Source organism: Lolium perenne, chromosome 3, assembly GCF_019359855.2.
Source record: "Lolium perenne isolate Kyuss_39 chromosome 3, Kyuss_2.0, whole genome shotgun sequence".
Lineage (NCBI taxonomy): Eukaryota > Viridiplantae > Streptophyta > Magnoliopsida > Poales > Poaceae > Lolium > Lolium perenne.
The window spans coordinates 272318140-272339412 of record NC_067246.2 but is presented as its reverse complement, the minus strand read 5'-3'; the positions used below and the strand labels follow the sequence as shown (position 1 = coordinate 272339412).

At 44.9% G+C, this 21273-nt stretch overlaps 4 protein-coding genes across 4 annotated transcripts; 1 reads left to right on the top strand and 3 right to left on the bottom strand.

Moving 5' to 3' along the window:
• Positions 1 to 712: 712 nt before the first annotated feature.
• LOC127344534 (protein LURP-one-related 12-like) lies at positions 713 to 1760 on the bottom strand. The gene has a single exon (XM_051370833.2). The coding sequence runs from the start codon at positions 1609 to 1611 to the stop codon at positions 964 to 966; it is 648 nt and encodes a 215-aa protein (XP_051226793.1). The 5' UTR covers positions 1612 to 1760; the 3' UTR covers positions 713 to 963.
• A 5034-nt stretch (positions 1761 to 6794) lies between these two features.
• LOC127344535 (mitochondrial acidic protein mam33) lies at positions 6795 to 12891 on the bottom strand. The gene is made up of 3 exons (XM_051370834.1): positions 12254 to 12891; positions 7475 to 7654; positions 6795 to 7012 (listed from the first exon to the last, which is right to left on the bottom strand). The coding sequence occupies exons 1-3, from the start codon at positions 12820 to 12822 to the stop codon at positions 7009 to 7011; spliced, it is 753 nt and encodes a 250-aa protein (XP_051226794.1). The 5' UTR covers positions 12823 to 12891; the 3' UTR covers positions 6795 to 7008.
• Positions 12892 to 14227: 1336 nt separating this feature from the next.
• LOC127344536 (fra a 1-associated protein) lies at positions 14228 to 16153 on the top strand. The gene is made up of 2 exons (XM_051370835.2): positions 14228 to 14539; positions 15600 to 16153. Exons 1-2 carry the CDS (start codon positions 14322 to 14324, stop codon positions 15955 to 15957), a joined length of 576 nt encoding a protein of 191 aa, XP_051226795.1. The 5' UTR covers positions 14228 to 14321; the 3' UTR covers positions 15958 to 16153.
• Positions 16154 to 16381: 228 nt separating this feature from the next.
• LOC127344537 (protein BUNDLE SHEATH DEFECTIVE 2, chloroplastic) lies at positions 16382 to 18108 on the bottom strand. The gene is made up of 4 exons (XM_051370836.2): positions 17786 to 18108; positions 17645 to 17681; positions 16941 to 17024; positions 16382 to 16774 (listed from the first exon to the last, which is right to left on the bottom strand). The coding sequence occupies exons 1-4, from the start codon at positions 18041 to 18043 to the stop codon at positions 16722 to 16724; spliced, it is 432 nt and encodes a 143-aa protein (XP_051226796.1). The 5' UTR covers positions 18044 to 18108; the 3' UTR covers positions 16382 to 16721.
• Between the last annotated feature and the right edge of the window lie 3165 nt (positions 18109 to 21273).

Here is a 21273-nt window from a genome sequence, read left to right as displayed (position 1 = left end):
GGTTTTGCTGTGTCTCAGTCAACTGAGAATTTCTTAAGTCTAAGTCACTTACAAAAATGTGCTTTGAGTTGCACTTTTCTGTTAAAAAAATGTAATTGCACTTTTCTAATAGAAATGTGCAACTGAACTGAGTTGCACTTTTCTGAGTTGACTGAGACTTAAGAAAATCTCAGTCAATTGAGACATAGGCACACCCTTTTGAAAATATATGTCCACACTTGCACACACCAGCCCAGCTCGCTCGCGGATTCATTTCGCTCTCCTTGATTTAATGCCGGAAGATTATGTATAGTAGTATATAGTAATATATGTGATTATCGTTAGTATTTCAGCATCACAAGGATGCACCACGGAACGCTAGAGGCAGACATGACGCCTCTGCGTGCACTGTGCTGCTCGCACAGGCACAGTCACGTAACCGCTGTCAAGCTCTCTCTTTAATCTGTTCCAACCAATCGGACCTCCCCTTGCGATCTCAGCCACAGAGAGTATCTCCATTATTTGTGGATGCTCAATTTTAAATCGGCAACTTGCGCTCTGCATATGATACGGTAGCTTCACTTCACTAGCTACTTAACTAGCGCCACACAACGATTCCACATTGTTGACTTAAAATACGATTTGTTTAGTTTTGAGTAAAGCAGCTGAGGTAGATTACCGAAGCTTACTACGAAGCAAGTCCAAACTGTTGAAAAAAGAGCGGCATGCAACGGAACGGAGAATGCAGAATTTGATGAGCGCAAGGGGCTGCCGCAATCCATACAATTTCTGCAGATTTCAGCAGAATTTTTCTGCTAAACCGGTGATTGCTAGATAGTACAAGAAAAGAAAAGTTCAGCAGCAAGTCGAGCATGATCTATTGTACTGCATTGCCGACCAGAGACATAAACATGGAAGAAAATTGGGGAACAAAGCAAGTTCACCAAACTCTCTACAGCTAAACCAAGAAACGAGCAGCTCCGGTCACCGAATCCTGGCGTGGAGGGCGTCCTCCCCGGCGTCGCCGTCGTCGGCCTCGTGGCCGGCGATCTGGTCGAGCACAAGGACGATCCCCATGGCGAAGGCGGCGTCGAAGCCGGGGCCAACCCGCAGCACGAACACGTCCCTGCCCATCACCACCCGCGCCCCGGCGTCCACCTTGCGCCTGATCTCCGCCACCACCGTCTCCTCCCCGTCCGCGCCCTTGGCCACCACGCGGCAGCAGCGCCGCGCGAAGGAGCCGTCGACGCGGAGCTCAGAGGCAGCGGACGCGGCGAGCTCGACCACGGCGCCGCGTCCGGCGCCGCCGAGGATGGAGGACCTGCGGGCGGAGAAGAGGGGCTTCTGGCCGTCGGCGCGGGCGCCGAGGAAGCCCTCCCAGCGCTGGTGCAGGGACGGGCGGCGCCTGCGCACGGTGAGGAGGGGCTCGCCGGCGGGGCCGAGCAGCGCGAGCTCGCCCGGGGAGGCCGCGCCGCCGCCGTGGCCGCGACCGTAGGTGTCGGCGCGGAAGGCCAGGCCGCCCGTGCGGTGGTCGTAGGCCGCGAAGCCGTCGCCCGGGGAGAAGTGGGAGGTCTTGCGCACGGTGAGCAGGCGCTCCTTGAGGTCGCAGTACTCCTCGGCCACGATCGCCATTGCTGCTGCCTGTGTCGTGGTGGTGGTGCTGCTTGTGCTCGAAGGACGTGCGAGCGCTCTCGTCGGCGTCGGCGTTGCTTGCTTTGTTTGGTAAGGTTGGAGAGCTCGAGAGCCGAGGTCCACGCTATATACAAGAGGGACGCTACGCGTTGGCGAGGGTTGGAGTAGAGAACGGTCGGTGCTGATTCGAACTCACACAGAGACAGAGAGTGCTCATGTCGCAACGCCTTACTCCTTTCTAACGTGCATGAACCTGGTCCATAGTACAGTAGGGGCCGCAAGAAACTAAGAACATAGAAGATTCGACAAGCTTACGTGTATCATAATCAGTCGAGTTACAAATATTATTTATAGGATGTTGTCCTAGAAGGCTAGAACTAACTTAATTCTCTTCTCTCTCACTAAATTTTCTATGCAATTTGAATGTAACTGGAAAATATATATGTAATTACGCACATATGTCTAATTCTCGTATGTTGAATCACGATGCAAATCTAACGGCCCTATGATCGATCTAGAACTAACTTAATTCTCGGTTAACCTAGAACTAGAAAAAAATCATTTCTAGATCAGAAGTTATTAGTCAAAACATCTTATAGTTTTGTATTTATATAAATCTAGACATTGTTAGGAGTGTTGAATTATATTATCCACCTTTTCATTATTTCGTATATTTGGTGGACTTATACCTTATATGCGAAGTAATACTATAAAAAAAAGAGGTACCCTCTCCGATCCATAATAAATGTTAGAAAATCTCTACACTTATTATGGATCAGAGGGGCTAGTATTATTTCTGAATGCTAAAGATATTAGTCAAAAATTCCTATATTTTCTATTTGAAATGAATACTATGCCCCGACCTTTACATGGATCGATGCCGCATCCTTTTATTGGATAATTAAAGTTGAATTCTTACAAAAGATTACATCAAAGGTCACACAAGTTCGATATGTGTATCAACCATCTAAAAACAAAATAAAACATGAAATTACACTGCATCAACATGTTGTCTAATAATCGAAACAGCCAGCTGCACTAGCTATATAAATCCCGAGCAACCATCTCCAGATGGTTGCACATAGTAGTCAAAGTCTCTCTCTTCTCCATCGGTTGTACGTCGGAACACGTACAGATCGAATGAGTAGCCATCGGTATAACCTGCATGAGTAGCCACCGGTATAACCTGCATGAATGAAATTGTTTTTGCATTATTACATATACAATCATTTCGTATATTCCGCATTGTCAAAAGTAAAGAACATGCACCAACTCGGATTTGTATTTTTATCTTTTTCGCAACCAGGCCAACCAATTTCTAAGCATATTGTAATGTTTTAGGGGCGATTATATTGAATGTGATAGGTACAATCCACCCAACATCATTTGCTAAAGGACACCATATGAGTAAATATTTGTATTGTTTCATCTTGGTCAATCACAAAAATAACATTTATCTACCTTGTAGCTAAATTATTCATCCGTTCCGGTTTATAGGTCTTGCGTGTATCACTAGGTCTTCAATTTTACCAACATAATATAAAGTATCAGATATAAAAAGTTTATCATTAGAAAGTTTCGATGTTCTACCTTCTAATGATATAATTTTTATATTATAAAATTTATATTATGTTTGTCGAATGAACAATCTAGAAATGTCGAAAGTCCTATAAACCGGAACGGGGAAATTATCTTTTATGAGAAGCACACGATAATGCAAGAACCACACATGTCTTCGTAAAATCAAATCTCGGCAAATGATCATCTGGGTCCATGGACATGGACACGGCACACATAAAACGAGCCCACGTGGCTAGAGGTTGCAGCTAGCCAGGTGGCCCTCGCTAGCCAACATCCCACAAAGTGGCGGTGCGAACAATGTACATGGACGAACGGACGAGGTGCACGCGGCGGCGCAGCCATAGCTAGAGTAAAAACTCCCATGCTGTTGAGGCCGACGACTCAACATGGCGAGAATTACGTTGATTGTTTCCTCGGATCGCAGCAACGTATATATACGTACATGTACAGTGTTTGGGGAGTGGAATACGCTACACATCCTTGTGACGCGTACGTAGATCGAGGGCGACCTTCCTGCAGATGAGTGGGCCTAAAATAAGAGACGGCGATCAAGTTGACATTTCCGGGTTCGCTGCACGTACCATCAACAGGGCCAGACTGCGTGCCAGTGACATGCGTACGCCGAACCCGAGATAAGTCTTCGCGCGGAGACAGCTGATCCGATCCAAGGCGGAGCACGGCAACGTCTGATCAGAGTCTTCGTCTCTGATGCAGTCTTTTCACCTGTGTACGTGGTGCTGCTCGTGCTCGTGGTATTTAAGGTTTACAGCACAAAGCACATAACTGATCAGCGATCAGTCACCTCTGAGTTTTAAAAAAAAGTGATCAGTCGTGGAAAAAAGTCTAAAATAAATCTTGAACTTGTAGCTAAAAACTACAATTCTCAATCCCGAAATTGGCACATTTCGAATCCCGGTTAATTATAAACGGTAAATCTGTTTGAGTTGGGATTTCTGCTGATGTGGCAATCAAATCTAAAAGAAAAGGTCCAAATAGTTGAGATAATTAGCTACTCTCACTGATATACACGAACACCTGTCATATTCATCTTTACCCTCTTGTAGCCCCAATCCCCTCTCACCAACCTTTCCATGTCGAGACATTGTCATCCATGGCGAGCTTGTTCTCTCTCTCTCTCTCTCAACGTGTGGCGGGGGCGGCCTTTCCTTCCGAGCAGTTGTGGAAGTGGCACTCCCTGTCTCACGCAACGAAAACGACACATTTTTTCGATAAAAGGGAACATATTAATATCAAAAGATACCAATTACACCTAGCCTCTGCCACTAATGGCAGTATGGATGTACACAGCCAAAAAAGAGAAAAAGAAAACTAAGAAACAAAAGTTCTGCTACAGCAACCCAGCCCTAGCAACAACAATACATCCACCACCAAGACAACACCTAAAATACAGACTTTCCAAAAGTGACGCCTCAGAAGGGAACTGTGCACCAGCGCCGTCGTCGCCCGATCAAAAGAATCAAAGATCTTAGGTTTTCACCCTGAAGATAGTCCCCGCTCTCAAAACAATGCCTTCAACAAGGTCATTGCCATGCACAACCAATTAAGGCCAGACCTTAGGTTTTCACCCTAAAAGGTAAGACTCTGAACTTCACCTGTGCTACCGCCTCCACTTTCAAACCACTGTTGTGAAGCCCGGAACACCAAGCAAGTTCCTCAACAGTGCGGAGACTTGAACATCCTTTAGCTAGTCCTCAAATCCGGTCTTCATGATATTCTCTTCTTTTGATTTCACCATGGACCAATATGTCACTTGATGTCAACACAGAACAGAGCTTTGTGCCGCTCCCTCCAGAACCAAATGGTCGGAATAAAAACATGGATGCGCACGACCGATTACCAACCGATCCAGCAAACTCCAGGCAACAAAAGCACTGTTACATTCGCCGATGGCGCCTTCCGAAACTCAACACTCAGGCCAAATCAAGAAGGACAGTTCTTGGGAAGGTCTCCCGTCTGGAGCAGAGACGACAACGGAAGAGAAGGGGATGATTCCGTTGTTCGGAAATGAAATAAGAGAAACATATCGAATATCACAGCTGAATCGTTAGTGGGAATAGCGAATTATCCTAGTCAAGATTATAGTATTAGCGGTGCGCCAAACAGGTCTAGGGTTTAAGATAGATCAAGACTAAAAAGTTTAGTGTGCCCATTTCCGTGAGCAAAGAGTTGGGGGGTCGATTTAGCATTCACCTATAAATTTAAGCTTTGCTCTGGACCTTTTCCATCACATTTACTGCCACCACCTCAAGCACAACCTTTCGAATGATGTCTTCGTCCCCCTAGCATGGTAACCAAATCCTAATCACGACACAATGAAGTCCGAGACAGCCCAATGATTTCGCTAACAACTGCGAGCTAATCAACCTGTCTTGAAGTTTAATGTAGGCAGCCAGTTGCACGATTACGTGGATACATGGCCAAACCACCGATCCGGCCGTCGTAGTATCACGTCAAGATCTTTTACCCCGCCGGCCGTCGCTGCATCACCATCAATCCACCATCACATCGCGTCACGTCGCGTCCCCATCCAACGCCACGGACACGAACGAACCAGTCATGGAAAATATCACGGCGGAGCCTACCCCGATTTGGCAGGTCGGATTCGGGGTGACGCGAGCGGCAGTACGCACGCACGCTTGGCGGCCCAGGCTCTCCGCCGGAGCGTGCCACGTCGCCGCCGACGAGACGACACGGAGCATGGCCGGCGATCCTTCCACGGTCGCGATGCGTGCTGCGACCCGGGGAGCAGCTAGGCCCTAGGCCTGATTAAGCCCTCTGTTAGTGAACAACCACTCCACGTGTTCCAACTATTCTCGTTGATGATCTGGGCTGCCAGCTTGCCACGGTACATCGGCATCGGTCAGTGTCGTGGCACCATGGTCAAGCCGGTGAACATCACGGGGGAAAGTGACCGGGACAGCCGACCGATATGCGTCATGGGCTTGTACAATTATACGTGCGTGTTTCTAGTCTAACTCGTTTCCCAGCCATCAAGTTTGTGCTGCCTTGCCGTCTACTTGAAACAAGCAAGCACGCATGGCATGGCAGGCAGGCAGGCAGCAGCCACTTGCCTGATTTGGCGAGTGATTTGGCCTGATTCTCCAGCCGACGCAATCTACCGATGTCACGCTTGGGTCACAGGGTTTGAGCAAGGAGCAAACCTTATTATCGTATGGCTCACAAGTGAAAATGTAAATAACTGACTCAGTTTTATCTAAATACTCCGTATCTAGTCAATGTTAAATCACTTATTTTCAAAAGCATTTACTCTCCATGTGTTTTCAGAGCTAGACAATGTTGAGTCACTTATTCTTGAAAGTACTTGCTCTCCCTGTGTTTTCAGAGCTGTAGATTGTTTCAACAAATGGAACGCCTATATAATGTGGACACGATAGCCTTTTTACAGGAACGAAAGCAGAAGAGTAAGCAACAAAAAATGCTTTCCTCAGTGGAAGGCGTGCCGCCTTTCCACGAAGATGCATCATTGCAATGCACAACTCAACTGGCGTGCGGTCGTGGAATAGATGAGAAGCTGTCAGGAAATCAAAAGGACTAATGACAACTCATGGAACTGCCACCCATCCAATCAAAGCCCTCCAGTGGCATTTATCATGTTCTAGTCCCACGAGGGGGTCACTCAAAACTAACCCCAATACGGTATACATTAGCTGATTGCACTATCTTGTACACTGCAGACACTTTATACTAGCACTACTCACGATCCTCAGGGTCCTCTTCAACAGGCAAAAACTTGTCCGCGCTCGCCTCACCGGTGATCTTGGCAAAGTGTTCTTATCATCTGAAAGGTATAAAACTGGAGTCAGACCTCTTACATATGATACTATGCGGCAGCAGTGAGCTAATTTCAACTCACAGGCATAATTACCTTAATAACCCAATAAACTTAATAATATAAGACATGCTGTGTTTTACAGTGATCGTAGTATTTGTTAGCGTGAACTTAAATGTTACCTACCACTAAGAAAGATGTATGTGAAAATCTTGTTGTCTCCTACCAACCAGATCACCCATGCTGCCAGGATCATTATATCCATATACATAATGATCCTGGCAGCAGACATAGTTTTTCTTTCTTTTTTACATTTTTGTAACTTTGTTTGTAAATAGACTACATATCTCTTATACATAAATAAAAAATTACAGTGGGAGCCTTTCCCACTGATATCCTCAAAAAGAAAGATGTATGTGATCAGATGTAACAAGATGCAATTCACAGAGGACAAATAGCAATGCAGCTTACTCGGTTTTTGGCTCAGGCTTTGGCTCACTGATGACCGTTCCCACACTCTTGAACCAGCGTACCAGGTTGCGGTGATCCTTCACATAGAGCCAAGCTTGTAGAAAAGGGAAGAGCTTCTCATTTATGCCACGGGCCTCGATGTAAAGATGGAATGCATCACGCACCTTCTCGTCCAACTCTCTACCAATCAAAATAAAACTTTATATAGTACAAGTAAAAGGTAGCATGTCAACATTCAGAGCATCAGTTCCCATGTTAGTGCTATCAAGTTTGTAATGTATCAACCAGCCTTAGCACCAATTTAAAGCAGAATAACATTAAGTGACTTATAAATACCAGGTATGACAAGCAACCTTGATCCAAACAAGTATGCAAAGGTGTAAACAACATCATACAGCACAATTCAATTAATACAAGAGATAGCTTTTCCAGATTTGACTGGATCACTGAAGAACACAGTTCAGGATAGTTTAATATAACAATTTGAAGTTTTTCTGTATTGCGGCGCACTACATAACAGATCTAAGTAGGCACATACAATAATCCATATTATTATTTCCATTAAGATCTGATAGCAGTAACTAAACCAAGTCTACTGTCATGTAGCATTGCCATGGACATCAACCTAGAGGGCAGTCAGCCAGTCACTACTTAGGGCTCCTTTGATTTGGAGGAAACATGAAGGAAACGTACAGGGTTAGGAAATTTTCCAGAGACACTACTGTCCACTGCATTGATTCATAGAAAAGGTGCAAGGGCAATCTAGAGAAACTTTTCCTTTAGATCTCACTTTCAAGGCAAAACTTGGAAAAGAAAAATTCACTCAGACCTCATTCTTTGGTCCTATGCATAAGGAAAGGGGAAACTTTTACACCTGCCATCCTTTTCTACTCCTATACCTTTCCTATTCCTTTGATTTTCCTACCTTATGAATCAAAGAGGCCCTACATGGCTGCAGGCCACAGATTCTGGATCGATGTGTCTAACAAGCTCAATGTGCCACATGTTTTGTTGATATGCCTACTAGTTTGTCACATATGTGTGATAGTCGGTTTGAGAGCTTAATCAGAGGAAGAGGATTGCAGCTGGGTCTACAACAATTGTGAGGGCTTTGTGGAAGGCCAGGTCGTCAGGAACAGTGCCTGCTTTTGCAATTTTCTAGCGACGCTACGACCATTGTACACCAAGCTTGTTATCAAATCTGCAGAAAGAAAATGGACAAAAGGCTCAAACAAGGATCCGAAATACTCAGAGAGCTAGCTGCTAAGGTGTTTGATCGTGCCAATGGGTGGGAGCTGATGAGTAGAAGATTGCTTTGGTGCCTTCATCCTGGTGGCGACAACCTTTGATTTTTCAGTTTCCATGTTCCTGCTGGGCGTAGCGATGTGTTGCCTTTTATGTCTGTCCAAAATTACTCCATTGCCTGTAGCCTGGTTGATCTACGTAACACATAGTTGTAGGTCTATTTTCTGAAAAGAGAGGCTTTTCCCTTTTTCTGTTAGCTGATGTTGGTACTTTGTTTAATATAAAAGGCATATAGTGCCCCCGCTTCAAATTAATACAGCCCTACTTCGTAATTAATGAGATTGAGGAGAGATCCCTTTTCTCAAGGAAAAAAAAAATCTCTAGTACACAAATTGCTACCTCCGTTCCAAAATATAGGCCTTTTTTGAAAGCTAGTTTAGCTTTCTAAAAAGGCCTTATATTTCGGAATGGATGTAATATTTGTTAACAAACTCAGTTATTTTCTAAGTCATATGAGCATGTGGTCTCTAGACATATGGTCAATGACTGAAAAATGGACTTGGCAAAAAGTACCGAGTGCTAAGCACATTGGTATACCTGAAACTTTTCCTTTAGCCACAATATGTGTTTCACACCCCATTGTCAACAACTACTACAGAAATCTCCTAACAGAAGTGCAAAACTTCAGTAAGGAATTTATTTCAGACAAACCAGCAAGCAATATGCAGTCAGAATATCTCCTGGACACCACTTACAGGATATTCTTAGATATTGGTGCCCTTTTAAGAATTCACACTGGGCAACTAGCAAATCTGCGTAACCATTCTGTGTCCCAGAGCCATTCATTAGGGCATGCAAACAGTCAGTGTATACCTATAGCTCCAGATGTGCCAACTAAATTAGTAAAATCACAATTTGTACTGTTAGACTAGGACTTATTCTAGCTGTTAGACTAGCACTTAGTCTTGGCTTATCCATGCAAGCATGCTGCACTTTGCCATGTGTATAGCTAGGATCTGAACTAACTCTAAGAGATGTACTCTCACCATCTCTCTATTCCATTGTATGCCTATGCATGTAACCGTATGTACCCATGAATGGAATACAGACTAAGATTGCCATCACATGGATAGCAAGTTTGCCTATCATGGTATCAGATTAGATCCTGAATCCCCAATGACTGACAACTCCACTGCCTCTAGCACGGCAACCAGCAACGCCACTATTGTGGCTACCTCTGCTGCTACTGCCTCCTCCTCTTTGGCCAGCATTCAGAAGTGCCACGGTAGTGGTGGCGCTGGTGCTCGTGCCAGAGGCAACGGAGTTGGCCATCATTGGGGATTCAGGATCTAATCTGATATCATGATAGGCGGACTTGGTATGGATGTGATTGTAATCTCAATGTGTATTCCATTTAGGTAAATATGGTTACATATATAGGCTACATAGGTGTACAATGAAATAGAGAGGGAGAGAGTAGGGCTCGTAGAGTTAGTTCAGATCCTAGCTACACTCACAGTAATGTGCATCATGTGTGCATGGATAAGCAAAGACTATCTGCTAGTCTAACAGAAAGAGTAAATCCTAGTCTAACATCCCCCCGCAGTCTCGACAGTAGGCTGACGAACGGTAAAACTGGACCTGAACTCAAGAAAGGGTGTAGTCGTAAATCCCTTGGTGAAAATGTCCACAAACAGCGAAGAGAGAGCATGCAGAACTTGGACCTCGCCAACCTGTAACTTGTCGCGCACGAAACTTATGTCAACCTCAATATGTTTTGCCCGGTGGTGCTGCACTGGGTTGGTGGAGAGGTACACGACGGAGACATTGTCGCAATAGACAATAGTGGACTTGTCAGCATGTTGGCGTAACTCCTGCAAGAGTTGCCGAATCCAACTACTTTCAGCAATAACATGAGTGACTGTACGATACTCTGCTTCAGCACTAGTGCTGGACATGGTTAGTTGGATTGGGCGGGCCAAGAGTGAGATTATCACCGAGAAAACACAGAACCCTGTTGTGGGTTGGTGGGTGTCGGGAACCGCCCAATACGCATCAGAAAAGGCAACTAAAGAAGTCTAGGAAGGAACTAAAGAAGTCTAGGAAGGAACTTATATGCTTCGCTTAACAAGATCAATATGAGTAAAGTGTGGTGTGTGCATGAAGAGACAAGCCCGGTGAACTGCATAGGCGATCTCAGGGTGAGTCAAAGTGAGATACCGAAGAGCGCCAACAAGGCTCTGATGAAGGGTAGGACTATCAAGACCGCCATTAGCCGAGGTTTTGGAGCCAGAGACAATGGGAGATTTGCAGGGTTGCAATCGGACATACCATCTCGCTGGATGATGTTGATAACATATTTTTTTGAGATAGATGGACCAGCTGGAAACGGCGATGCACATGGTTTTGGAGAGATGACCATGTAAAAAACATTCTTAGCATCGAGCTGGTGAATATGCAAGTGGAAAGATAGCAATCACATGCATAATCTATAATCGAGTAAACCAAGAGAAAGAACTATAAGGATTGTGCTAGGTTTGACAACAGAGCTAAAGGTGTTGTCATAATCTATGTGGTGTTCCTAGGAGAAGTCTATATATGTAATCACATGCATAAAATGTTTTTATATCACATACTTCTTGGGAATTGACGTTTCAATATTGCATGGTGAAGGTAAAATCAGAATTTTATTGCAAAGCAAATCAGGTTCCTCGAAAAATAGAGCATTGATACAAACAAGGTCCTCTATTTATCAAATTAAGGGGAAAAAAATCTAGTATAGCAAATTGCGCTTGTTAACAAACTTATTTGTTTTTCTTTAGTTATCTCCAAATTTAAGTTATCTAGACATATGGTCAGTGACTCAATGACTGAAACATGGACTTGGCAATGAGTATCGAGTTCTGAGCACATTCGTATACCTGAATTTTTCTTTTCACACAATTATCTGTGTTTCAACACCCCATTCCTAACAACTACTACAGAACTCTGCTAGCAAAACTGCAAAATAACACTAGGCAATTTATTTCAGTCAAACCAACACGCAATATGCAGTTGGAATATCTCCTAACACCACTTGAAAGATGTTCTTAGATATTAGTGCCTTTCTCAAAATTCCCTGACAGCCTGCTCCTGGACACCTGAACTGCCTACCATACTTTAGGAGCCATTGTTTATCATCAAAACTACTATCATTGAGCTTAGACCTTCGGACTGATCACCAACAACTAGCAAATCCGCTTAACCATTCTGACTGTCAGAATCATACTAGAGCATTGTAAACAGTCAATGTATACCTATAGCACCAGATGTGCCAACTAAAATAGTGAAATCACAATTCATTCGCGATTCTGGGAAATTCAGGTTCCAATGTTGCATACTAAAGGTAATCAAGCTGACTGTCTACCAATCAGAATCTTATTGCGCACCAAATCAGGTTTCTCGAAAACTAGAGCTGATAGAAGCTCCTCTACTGAACAAAAAAAAATCTCACAGAACAATCAAACTCGAAGGGATTCGCAAGAAATAACTCACTGGAATATGCGACCCTGGTACTCGCCACCTCCCTTGGCCGCAATCGCCGCCGCCGCCGCCCCAGACGGCGCGGTCTTGGACCGAAGGCAGACAGAGTGGATCCCCACGGCGTCGGGATACAGCCCACAGAGGAACTGCATCGACTTGCCGCTCTCCGGCCTGGAGATGTCGACGTGGAGGAAGAGCTGGCTAATGGACTCGCTCGGCCCGCCACCGCCGTCGGAGTCGGAGTCAAAGTCGGCGCCGGGGGGCATGATGTTGGCGAGCCTGGCGACGGAGATGGAGATCTCCTCGCCGGCGTCCCCGTAGGCGCGGCGGAGCACGGGGCCCGTGGACTGGTCCAGGGCGCCCTTGACGATGGTGTAGGGCCTGGGCGGGCTGATCTTGGGCGGGGGCGTCATTTTGTTGACCTCGAGGTAGTGCTCCTTGAGGGAACGGAGGATGATGGAGTTCACTGCCGAGGAGGACGCGACCGCGGTGGCCGCGGAGGGGGGGCGTGGCCGTGAGGTGGAGAGGGCACGGCGGAGCAGGAGCGCGCTGGCGGCGGAGGGGGCGGCGCGGCGGAGCATCGTGGGCGGCGAGGGGGGAAGAAAGGGTTTAGGGGTTAGTAAGGAATGGGGAATTACCGATTTGTTTGTGTTTGCGTGTAAATGAGATCTTCACCGTCTCGTGGGCACATCGGATAGAGTCTGCAGTCTTTCGAAATAGCTCGAGTTTTATTCGTAAAGGTTGTTTATCAGAGACACATCGATATAGTTATGTTTTTGTAAAGAGGCCACTATTTTCATCCCATAAAAATTATCTAATTTTTTTCTTAATTTAGATGTATCTAGATATTACATACTTCTAGCAATAATTATCACAGAGGTGGACAAGGAGTTTGGCAAACTTTCTTCTTGATATGAGCAACACTAACATTGTCACCCACAGCTTGCTCTCGAGTTCGAGGACAACTCCAACGGCACCAAGTGTAAGTTTGTGTTCCTGCCCCCTCATCCCATTGTGCCAGTAAAAGAGTTACAGAGTTGAGTTTACTATTGAGGGACGAAGGAACACAATGACTCAATCACTAGGGGTGGCAACTACAAGTGGCTCTGGCCGATATAGTTATGTGTCGCCGCTAATAAAAAATTTCATTTTTCTATACCACTATTTTAACAATATGAAGGATATTATCTTTGGAACAAGATACAGTAGATCATCAATGGAGTTTATAACTCAATCATGCTCCTACATGAATGGAATGTGCAATAGATGTTTGTTTGCGTGATATAAAGGATTTATCTACATAATAAAGGAAGTGTTCTCGGATTCATGGATTATCTTCTTCTTTTGATGTTCAAAACATAACAATGATTTTCTATGCAACTGATCACACTCGAACTTCTTAAAAAGGGTTCACATGAAAATGAATTCTAGACAAAGATTTGGTGCATATGGGAACCCGTGATCTCGTTTTTTTTTTCAATAGTATTGAGTTGTAAAAAATTCTGGAAAAAATACACACATAGTCAATGATGTATCCCACAAAAGGGCAAAAATCAATTTCAAATACTTAATATTTTGAGCTACACAAAAATGACCAAATTATATATCTGAGTAGTCATTTATCATTTTTGTCTAGGTCATAAATTCATAATAAAAATAATTTCGGATTGGGATTTTCCATGATTGTGGGATCTATCAATGGTAATTTACAGAATTATTTTCATTATTTTTATAACTTGTAAAAATATTTTTAATTTTTTTAACTAAGCGAGAGCAGTGGAGCTCGTGAGCTAAAAGCATTTTTCAAATGAATTCTTCCATGAATAAAACTTTTTTATAAAAATAAGGCGTTCTGACTGATCTTTTTCAGGCTGAGCAATTGTGAAGTTGACACGTGGTGAGACGTCGAGATTGCTCATCACGCCTTCCACATCCTTCCGGAAGCACCCACTGGAGAACGGATTGCTCTCCAAGACAAAGCCCAAACTCGCAACCAGAAATAGAAACGGCCCACGCTCGCCTCCCCAAAAATCCCTGTCCCCAACTCAGATTCCCCAAACACACCATCTCGCACGCACCCATGGGCTGGCGCTGGCACGACGACGGCGAGGGCGACGGCGACGGTGGCCGCGGGCTCGGCGGCGTCCCTGACCTGGCGGGCCGAGGCGGCGGCGAGGGGGCGCACGTCGGCACGCGCCGGGTGGTGCAGTCCCGCTGCCACACGGAGGAGGTGGAGCCCGGCCGCTTCGTCCGCAAGTGCGAGAAGACCGAGCAGCTCCTCCGCGACTGCGTCGGCAGGTTAAATTTCCCTGCTCCCGCTTGAAGTACCGCGTTCTCCTGCAAGGATCGCATTTCTGCATGTTATTATGTTAGGAATCGTGCTGTCCTGCCATGGATGGAGTTGGTTTCCCGGTGATTGAGTTCCCAGTTTGAGATACCGCTGCCCCTCTTTGCCATGGATTTATGTGTCAGCCAGGCGCCGTTGATTATCATTTTAGACATGTGACCACGGATTAGTGAAACTGGCGTCTGTTGATGCCGTCCAATTTTAGGTCTGTATGTTGCCATGTAGGAACAGGTATGGCTTCAGTCATTCCTGCTGTAGCACTTGGTGCTGTGCCAGATAATTGACAGCTTTGGTGGCTTTCATTGTGACAGCAAAATTGCCTGACAAATATGTACTTGATACTTGATACATCTGATCCACAAGCAGGTTCATACATAGACGGTTGCGAAGCATAAACATCAAAGTGCTATATTTTACATGGGGTCATCTATATAAAATATTACATGCTCCAAAGTTCTGTCTCATGTTCGTTGAGCAACAAGTGAAACAAACACAAGAACAGTTGTTCGCAGGGGATATTCTTTCTGTTCTGCACATAGTTTTCATGTGGTGTGTCAAGAGGAAGCAAGCAATGTCGTTGTACCCATACAAGGGGCAGCATATTATCATTGGAAAAGAGGCATCATATTATTATCGGAAATACATATGTTAAAAGCATTGGAAATTCATATCAACCAGGCATGTTTTGTTAACTTTGTTGCACTTGGCTATCAAATTGTTTGGTGAACGAATCCCAATTTCTTGTACTCCCTCCACCACATCAAACTTGTCTTAACTTTGTCAAAATTTTGACAAAGTTAAGACAAGTTTCATGAGACGGAGTGAGTATCCCTCTCACAAAAAAGAGTTTCTTAGTACCTACACATTTTTAATTTAGTACTGCATTATGTCTGATAAGTTGGATAAGTTTATGCGTTGATATTATTCTTTTTGGCTGGTTATGGACAGATTTTTTATGTTCTTTATTCCTCCATTGCTAATCTGAACTAACCAACAATGCTCCTCTGTTAGGCCCTCTGAACTGGTGGAATCCAAAACTGAGCACACTGAAGAAGATGTCACAGATGAAATGACAGGCGCCTCACACTCTCTTGGCTTCCCAACAAAAGAGCCATTTGCATTTCCAGGACTTCGCAGCGACATAGAAGCTATCGAGAAAGACTTCACTGGGAACCTCAGTAGCTTTATGGAGGAAGCTGAGCGGATGACCAACGATTTCTTCAGATCCTTTGGGTTTCCTTCCACTCATGACGAGGAGTCGAGAGCACTTCCTAGGCGACCTGTGGAGAGGCATGTTGAGGAAGGTACCGCGAAGAAGGCCAAGGAGAATGAGTACTCGGAATTCGGGAGTCAGATCACAGATGTGTAGCAAGATGCAATCATATCGCTTACATTTCTCAGAACTGAAGTCTGTTTCGCTGGATGTCTAGGGTTCTTGTATGGTTTTTCTTTTGAACATTGCAGTGTCATGGTTGTAATAGCCGGAAGATGGAGAAGCAGTTTGGGAGACTTTTTATGTGCCGCAGTTATCATAAGTGTTCTGCCTGTTTTAGGGGCATTTTGTATAGTGCTGTTGCCAGTCCCGTCAACTAGAACAATTCGCGCTGTTGCACCAATGAGCTTGACTGCATGTTCTGTTTCCTGTTTCGAATTGCAGTCTTCGCACAGAGTTGCACTTGCACTGCGAAATGTTCTCTTCTTGCAGATCACATAACCTGCTGGCATCAGGCTAAGGTTGAGCACTGAGTAGTGCAACTTGGATAAATCTGATAGACATGGAACCCACTAGGGAATATGCAGCCAATGTACGGAGATCATATTAGATGATTATAAGCCCTAAATGGGCAACAAGAAACGTACTACTTCCTCCGATTCATATTACTTGATGCTAATATGAATGTATTTAGACACATTTTAATTGTAGATACATCTATTTTAGTGGAAAGTAATATGAACCGTAAGGAGTAGTACAATTTTGCTGATGCACATACATCATCTCAGTCTCATACTCATCCCTATATGAACAATTCGGCAATAGAGATCAGTTCTCTATCTATCTGTACAGCGCTCAGTTTCACACGTAAATGTGCAACTTGTCCTGTTGACGAAAAGCGCAATGTCTGCTAGCTGCGGCTACAAGCGCTTAGAGTAACCAGAACCTGCGCACTTCTTGCAGAGTATCAGCCCTGTGTGAAAAATATATATAGTGGAATGTCAGAAAAGACATGGGCAAGCACAATGAAGACTACAAGCTTTGTCTCTGAGATCGAATTAGCATGTATTGATATGTCAGGAACTTGCCCTACGAAGTGCTATATAACGGCGGGATGAAAAGAAGGGAAGAATGCAAACCTGCTCCTCTGCATACCCGGCATTCGACCACCCCGTTGTCTGCCTTCATTTTGCCATCACTGCAGAAGACACACTTTGTGCCCCCTGGGCAGAACAAAAAGTTACAATGTTTAGCAAGTTTGCATGCGCACAATGCTATAAGCATGTGACTATGTGAGCACGACCATGCCGAAGTATCGGATTCAGGAACGGTGCAAACCAATCCGCTGTATATGCTTTCATACCAACAAGGCAATGCGAACTGTTCTCATACTGCACGATCGAAGTGACGCTATAGTGCAAGCTCATACATTGAGTAATTCGGCAATGATTAAAGAGAACTTGCTGAATGCACGGTTTCGCCAACAATTAAAAAGGCAATGTCGATCCGTTTTACTTCAAGTAAAGTGAGTATTATGTTCATCCATTTGGCTGTGCTCTTCCAACGACGTAGCACCGTACCAAATGAACAACTTGGTTCAGTTTTAAGCTATGTTCAGCATTTTGTTTTGTTTCTCCCATATTGCTAACTTCGTTAAAAATTACTATTCCAAATACCCAAACATTGGATAGGTGCAAACGTCGTAGTTCGTTAAAATCAACAAATCAGGTGCGTGAATGTGCAAGCTACAGTTTTAGCTCAGTTGCGAGGCAATGCATCGGTGGAGTAATTTCTCAAATTCAAAGACGAGGGACAGAGAGCCAGAGAGAAGTAATACTCGTACCATTTCCAGCACATCTTTCGCACGGAACAGGGTCCCCCTGCGAAGGAGAAAGAAACGAAATCAGAGCCCGCAACAGCCACTCGTCGCTTATCGGTAAGGAAGAAGAGGAGGACAGGACGTGGCAACGCGCGGCGACCAGACCTTGAGGCCGAGGACGAGGGACAGGGAGACGGCGCCGACGACGGAGGCGGCGATGATGAATGTCTGCGTGTCGACGGGGGCGCCTCCTCCTCCGTAGGCTGCCGCGGCGACGGCGCGGGGCCGGGAAGGAGGAGCGGGGAATGCGAGCGGCGCGGGAGGTGCCTTGCGCCGCCGGGAAGGGGAGATGGGTGGAGATGCGGGGAGTGGGGATGAGGAGAGGCGGAACGACGACGAGGTGGGCCGGAGAAGCGACGCCATGGAATGGAGCACCCAACAATGGGGTTTTTTCGTGTTTTTTTCCCTGCCACGGTCCCACTCCTATCTCTAGACTCACTCTGCACATAAATCAGTTTTAAAAAAAAGACTACATACAAATTCGATAAAGCCAATACTCCCTCCGTCTATAAAACCTATAAAACGATGTAACTTATCAAAATATAAATGTATTTAGATCTATTTTAGTATCTAGATACAACCACGATGTAAATCTAACGGTCGTTGATTTGTAATTCTCAGTGACTTAGGGCATCTCCAACAGGGAGACCCAAATGCAAAAAATTCGTCCGTTTGGGTCTTTTTGGACAAAAACTGCTCCCAACGGGGCAACCCAACCCAAAAACGGACAGCCATAAAGTCCAGAGCGACCCAAACCCGTCTCAAATTTGGACGGACTTTGCGTCTGTCCGGCTGGCTATAGACGGCTCCGGACGTCCGTTTCTATCCACCCAGCCCCACACTTTCTCTGTCCTCTGTCTTCTTTTTCCCATGGAGATGACCGGCATAGCCACCGGATTTTGGCTGGCCTGGCCAACTGCCGCCGTCGCCGACGCATGGAGAACGCCGGCGCAGACTCCCCGCTTTTTTTCATCCATGCCGGAAGTTGCTGCTTCCAAAAGGAGCTCCGGCGGAAAGCTCATCGACGGTTGATGACCCACAAGTATAGGGGATCGCAACAGTCTTCGAGGGAAGTAAAACCCAATTTATTGATTCGACACAAGGGAAGCCAAAGAATATTTGTAAGCCTTAACAGCGGAGTTGTCAATTCAGCTGCACCTGCAAACAGACTTGCTCGCAAGAGTTTATCAGTAGCAACCATTTTATAGCAGTAACCGTAGTGAAATATAAGCAGCAGTGTAACAAAGACAGCAGTAGTGATTATAGTAAACAACAGGATTAAAATACTGTAGGCACAGGGATGGATGAACGGGCGCTGCATGGATAAGAGAACTCATGTAACAATCAAAGTAGGGCATTTGCAGATAGTAATAAAACAATATCCAAGTACTAAATAACCATAGGCATGTGTTCCGTATATAGTCGTACGTGCTCGCAATGAGAAACTTGCACAACATCTATTGTCCTACCAGCCGGTGGCAGCCGAGCCTCTAGGGAATCTACTGGTAATTAAGGTACTCCTTTTAATAGAGCACCGGAGCAAAGCATTAACACTCCGTGAACACATGTGATCCTCATATCACAGCCTTCCCCTCTGGTTGTCCCAATTTCTGTCACTTTGGGGCCTCGGGTTCCGGACAGCAATATGTGTATACAACTCGCAGGTAAGATCATAAAGCAATGAATATCATCATGAATTGATAACATGTTCAGATCTGAAATCATGGCACTCGGGCCCTAGTGACAAGCATTAAGCATAACAAGTTGCAACAATATAATAAAAGTACGAACAACGGATACTAGGCACTATGCCCTAACAATCTTATGCTATTACATGACCAATCTCATCCAATCCCTACCATCCCCTTCAGCCTACAGCGGGGCAATTACTCACACATGGATGGGGGAAGTATGGATGGTTGATGGAGAGGCGTCGGTGGTGATGATGGCGATGATCTCCTCCAATTCCCCGTCCCGGCGGAGTGCCAGAACGGAGTTTCTGGTCCCGAGACGGAGTTTCACGATGGCGGCGGAGTTCTGGATGTCTTCTGGCAATTTCGTCGAACCCCCTCGCGTTTTTAGGTCAGAGGGCTTAAGTAGTCCAGAGGGGAGCGTCGGGGGCTGCCCGAGGCGACGCCACCATAGGGCGGTGCGGCCCAGGGGCCCACCGCGCCGCCTTGTGGGGTGGGCGCCTCGTGGCCCCCCTCCGTCTCGTCTTCTGGCTCCGTCAATCTTCTGTGAAAATAGGCCCATTGCAATTATTTCCGGGGATTTTCCTGAAAGTTGAGTTTCTGCACAAAAATAAGACACCATCTGCTGAAAACAGCGTTAGTCCGTGTTAGTTGTATCCAAAATACACAAATTTGAGGAAAAACAATAGCAAAAGTGTTCGGGAAAGTAGATACGTTTTGGACGTATCAACTCCCCCCAAGCTTAGCTTATTGCTTGTCCTCAAGCAATTCAGTTAACAACTGAGTGCGATAAAAGAACTTTCACGAACACATTTGTTCATATGATGTAAATTCTCATGATATGGACGAGTACTTAGGCAATTCATAATAAGATAAATGCAAATAACGTCATCTAATAGTTATGTCAATCATGGAAAAGATACCAACAAATTAATAATAAGCATCATGAATCATGTCTATCAGCAAGATTGCAATGTTCATAAAAGGATATGATAAAGTGGTATCTCGCTTGCCCGTATTTGTACGGCAAAACATAAATGCCCAGGCACCTCTGGAATTCATGGAAAGACTAGAAGTAGAGATTATCAAAGATAAAAGCATCAAAGTTATACTACAGCTAATCATATTTTGGGACAAGCATATTATACTAAGAATGACAGTTGTGCTCTCAAGAAGATGCTCAAAGAAAGGATGGTGACTGAACATAAAAGTAAAAGATTAGCCCTTCGCAGAGGGAAGCGGGGATCAACATGTGCTAGAGCTTTTTATTTTTAAAACATAAGTAAAATTATTTTGAGAGGTGTTTGTTGTTGTCAACGAATGGTAGTGGGCACTCTAACTACCTCATCAACCAGACTTTCAAGAGCGGCTCCCATGAAGGACCGTTATCTCTACCAGCAAGGTAAATCATCCCTCTTCTCTTTTGTTTACACATGTACTTTAGTTTTATTATGGATGACACTCCCCCCAACCTTTGCTTACACAATCCATGGCTAACCGAATCATCGGGTGCCTTCCAACATTCACATACCATGGAGGAGTGTCTATTTGCAAATTAAGTTGCATACTGATAAATCAGGGCAAAATATGTGAAGAGAATTATTGATGAAAGTTAATTAATTGGGGCTGGGAACCCCGTTGCCAGCTCTTTTTGCAAAATTATTGGATAAGCGGATGTCCCACTAGTCCATTGATGAAAGTCTGTCAGGAGTAAATAACAAGGTTGAAAGATAAAACACCACATACTTCCTCATGAGCTATAAAACATCGACACAAATTGAGAAGTATTTTGAAGGTTTAAAGGTAGCACATGAGAATTTACTTGGAATGGTTTGAAATGCCATGCATAGGTATTTATGGTGGACACTTTGGAATAACTTGGTTTTCAGGGGTTTGGAAGAA

Coding starts and splice junctions, on each gene's coding strand:
- LOC127344536 (XM_051370835.2), top strand. CDS start 14,322: ATGGGCTGGCGCTGGCACGACGACGGCGAGGGCGACGGCGACGGTGGC. Junction 14,540..15,599: donor CTCCGCGACTGCGTCGGCAG/GTTAAATTTCCC, acceptor CTCCTCTGTTAG/GCCCTCTGAACTGGTGGAAT.
- LOC127344534 (XM_051370833.2), bottom strand. CDS start 1,611: ATGGCGATCGTGGCCGAGGAGTACTGCGACCTCAAGGAGCGCCTGCTC.
- LOC127344535 (XM_051370834.1), bottom strand. CDS start 12,822: ATGCTCCGCCGCGCCGCCCCCTCCGCCGCCAGCGCGCTCCTGCTCCGC. Junction 7,655..12,253: donor TACCAGGGTCGCATATTCCA/GTGAGTTATTTC, acceptor TTTGATTGGTAG/AGAGTTGGACGAGAAGGTGC.
- LOC127344537 (XM_051370836.2), bottom strand. CDS start 18,043: ATGGCGTCGCTTCTCCGGCCCACCTCGTCGTCGTTCCGCCTCTCCTCA. Junction 17,682..17,785: donor CCCTCGTCCTCGGCCTCAAG/GTCTGGTCGCCG, acceptor TCTCCTTCGCAG/GGGGACCCTGTTCCGTGCGA. Junction 17,025..17,644: donor CGAAAGATGTGCTGGAAATG/GTACGAGTATTA, acceptor TGTTCTGCCCAG/GGGGCACAAAGTGTGTCTTC.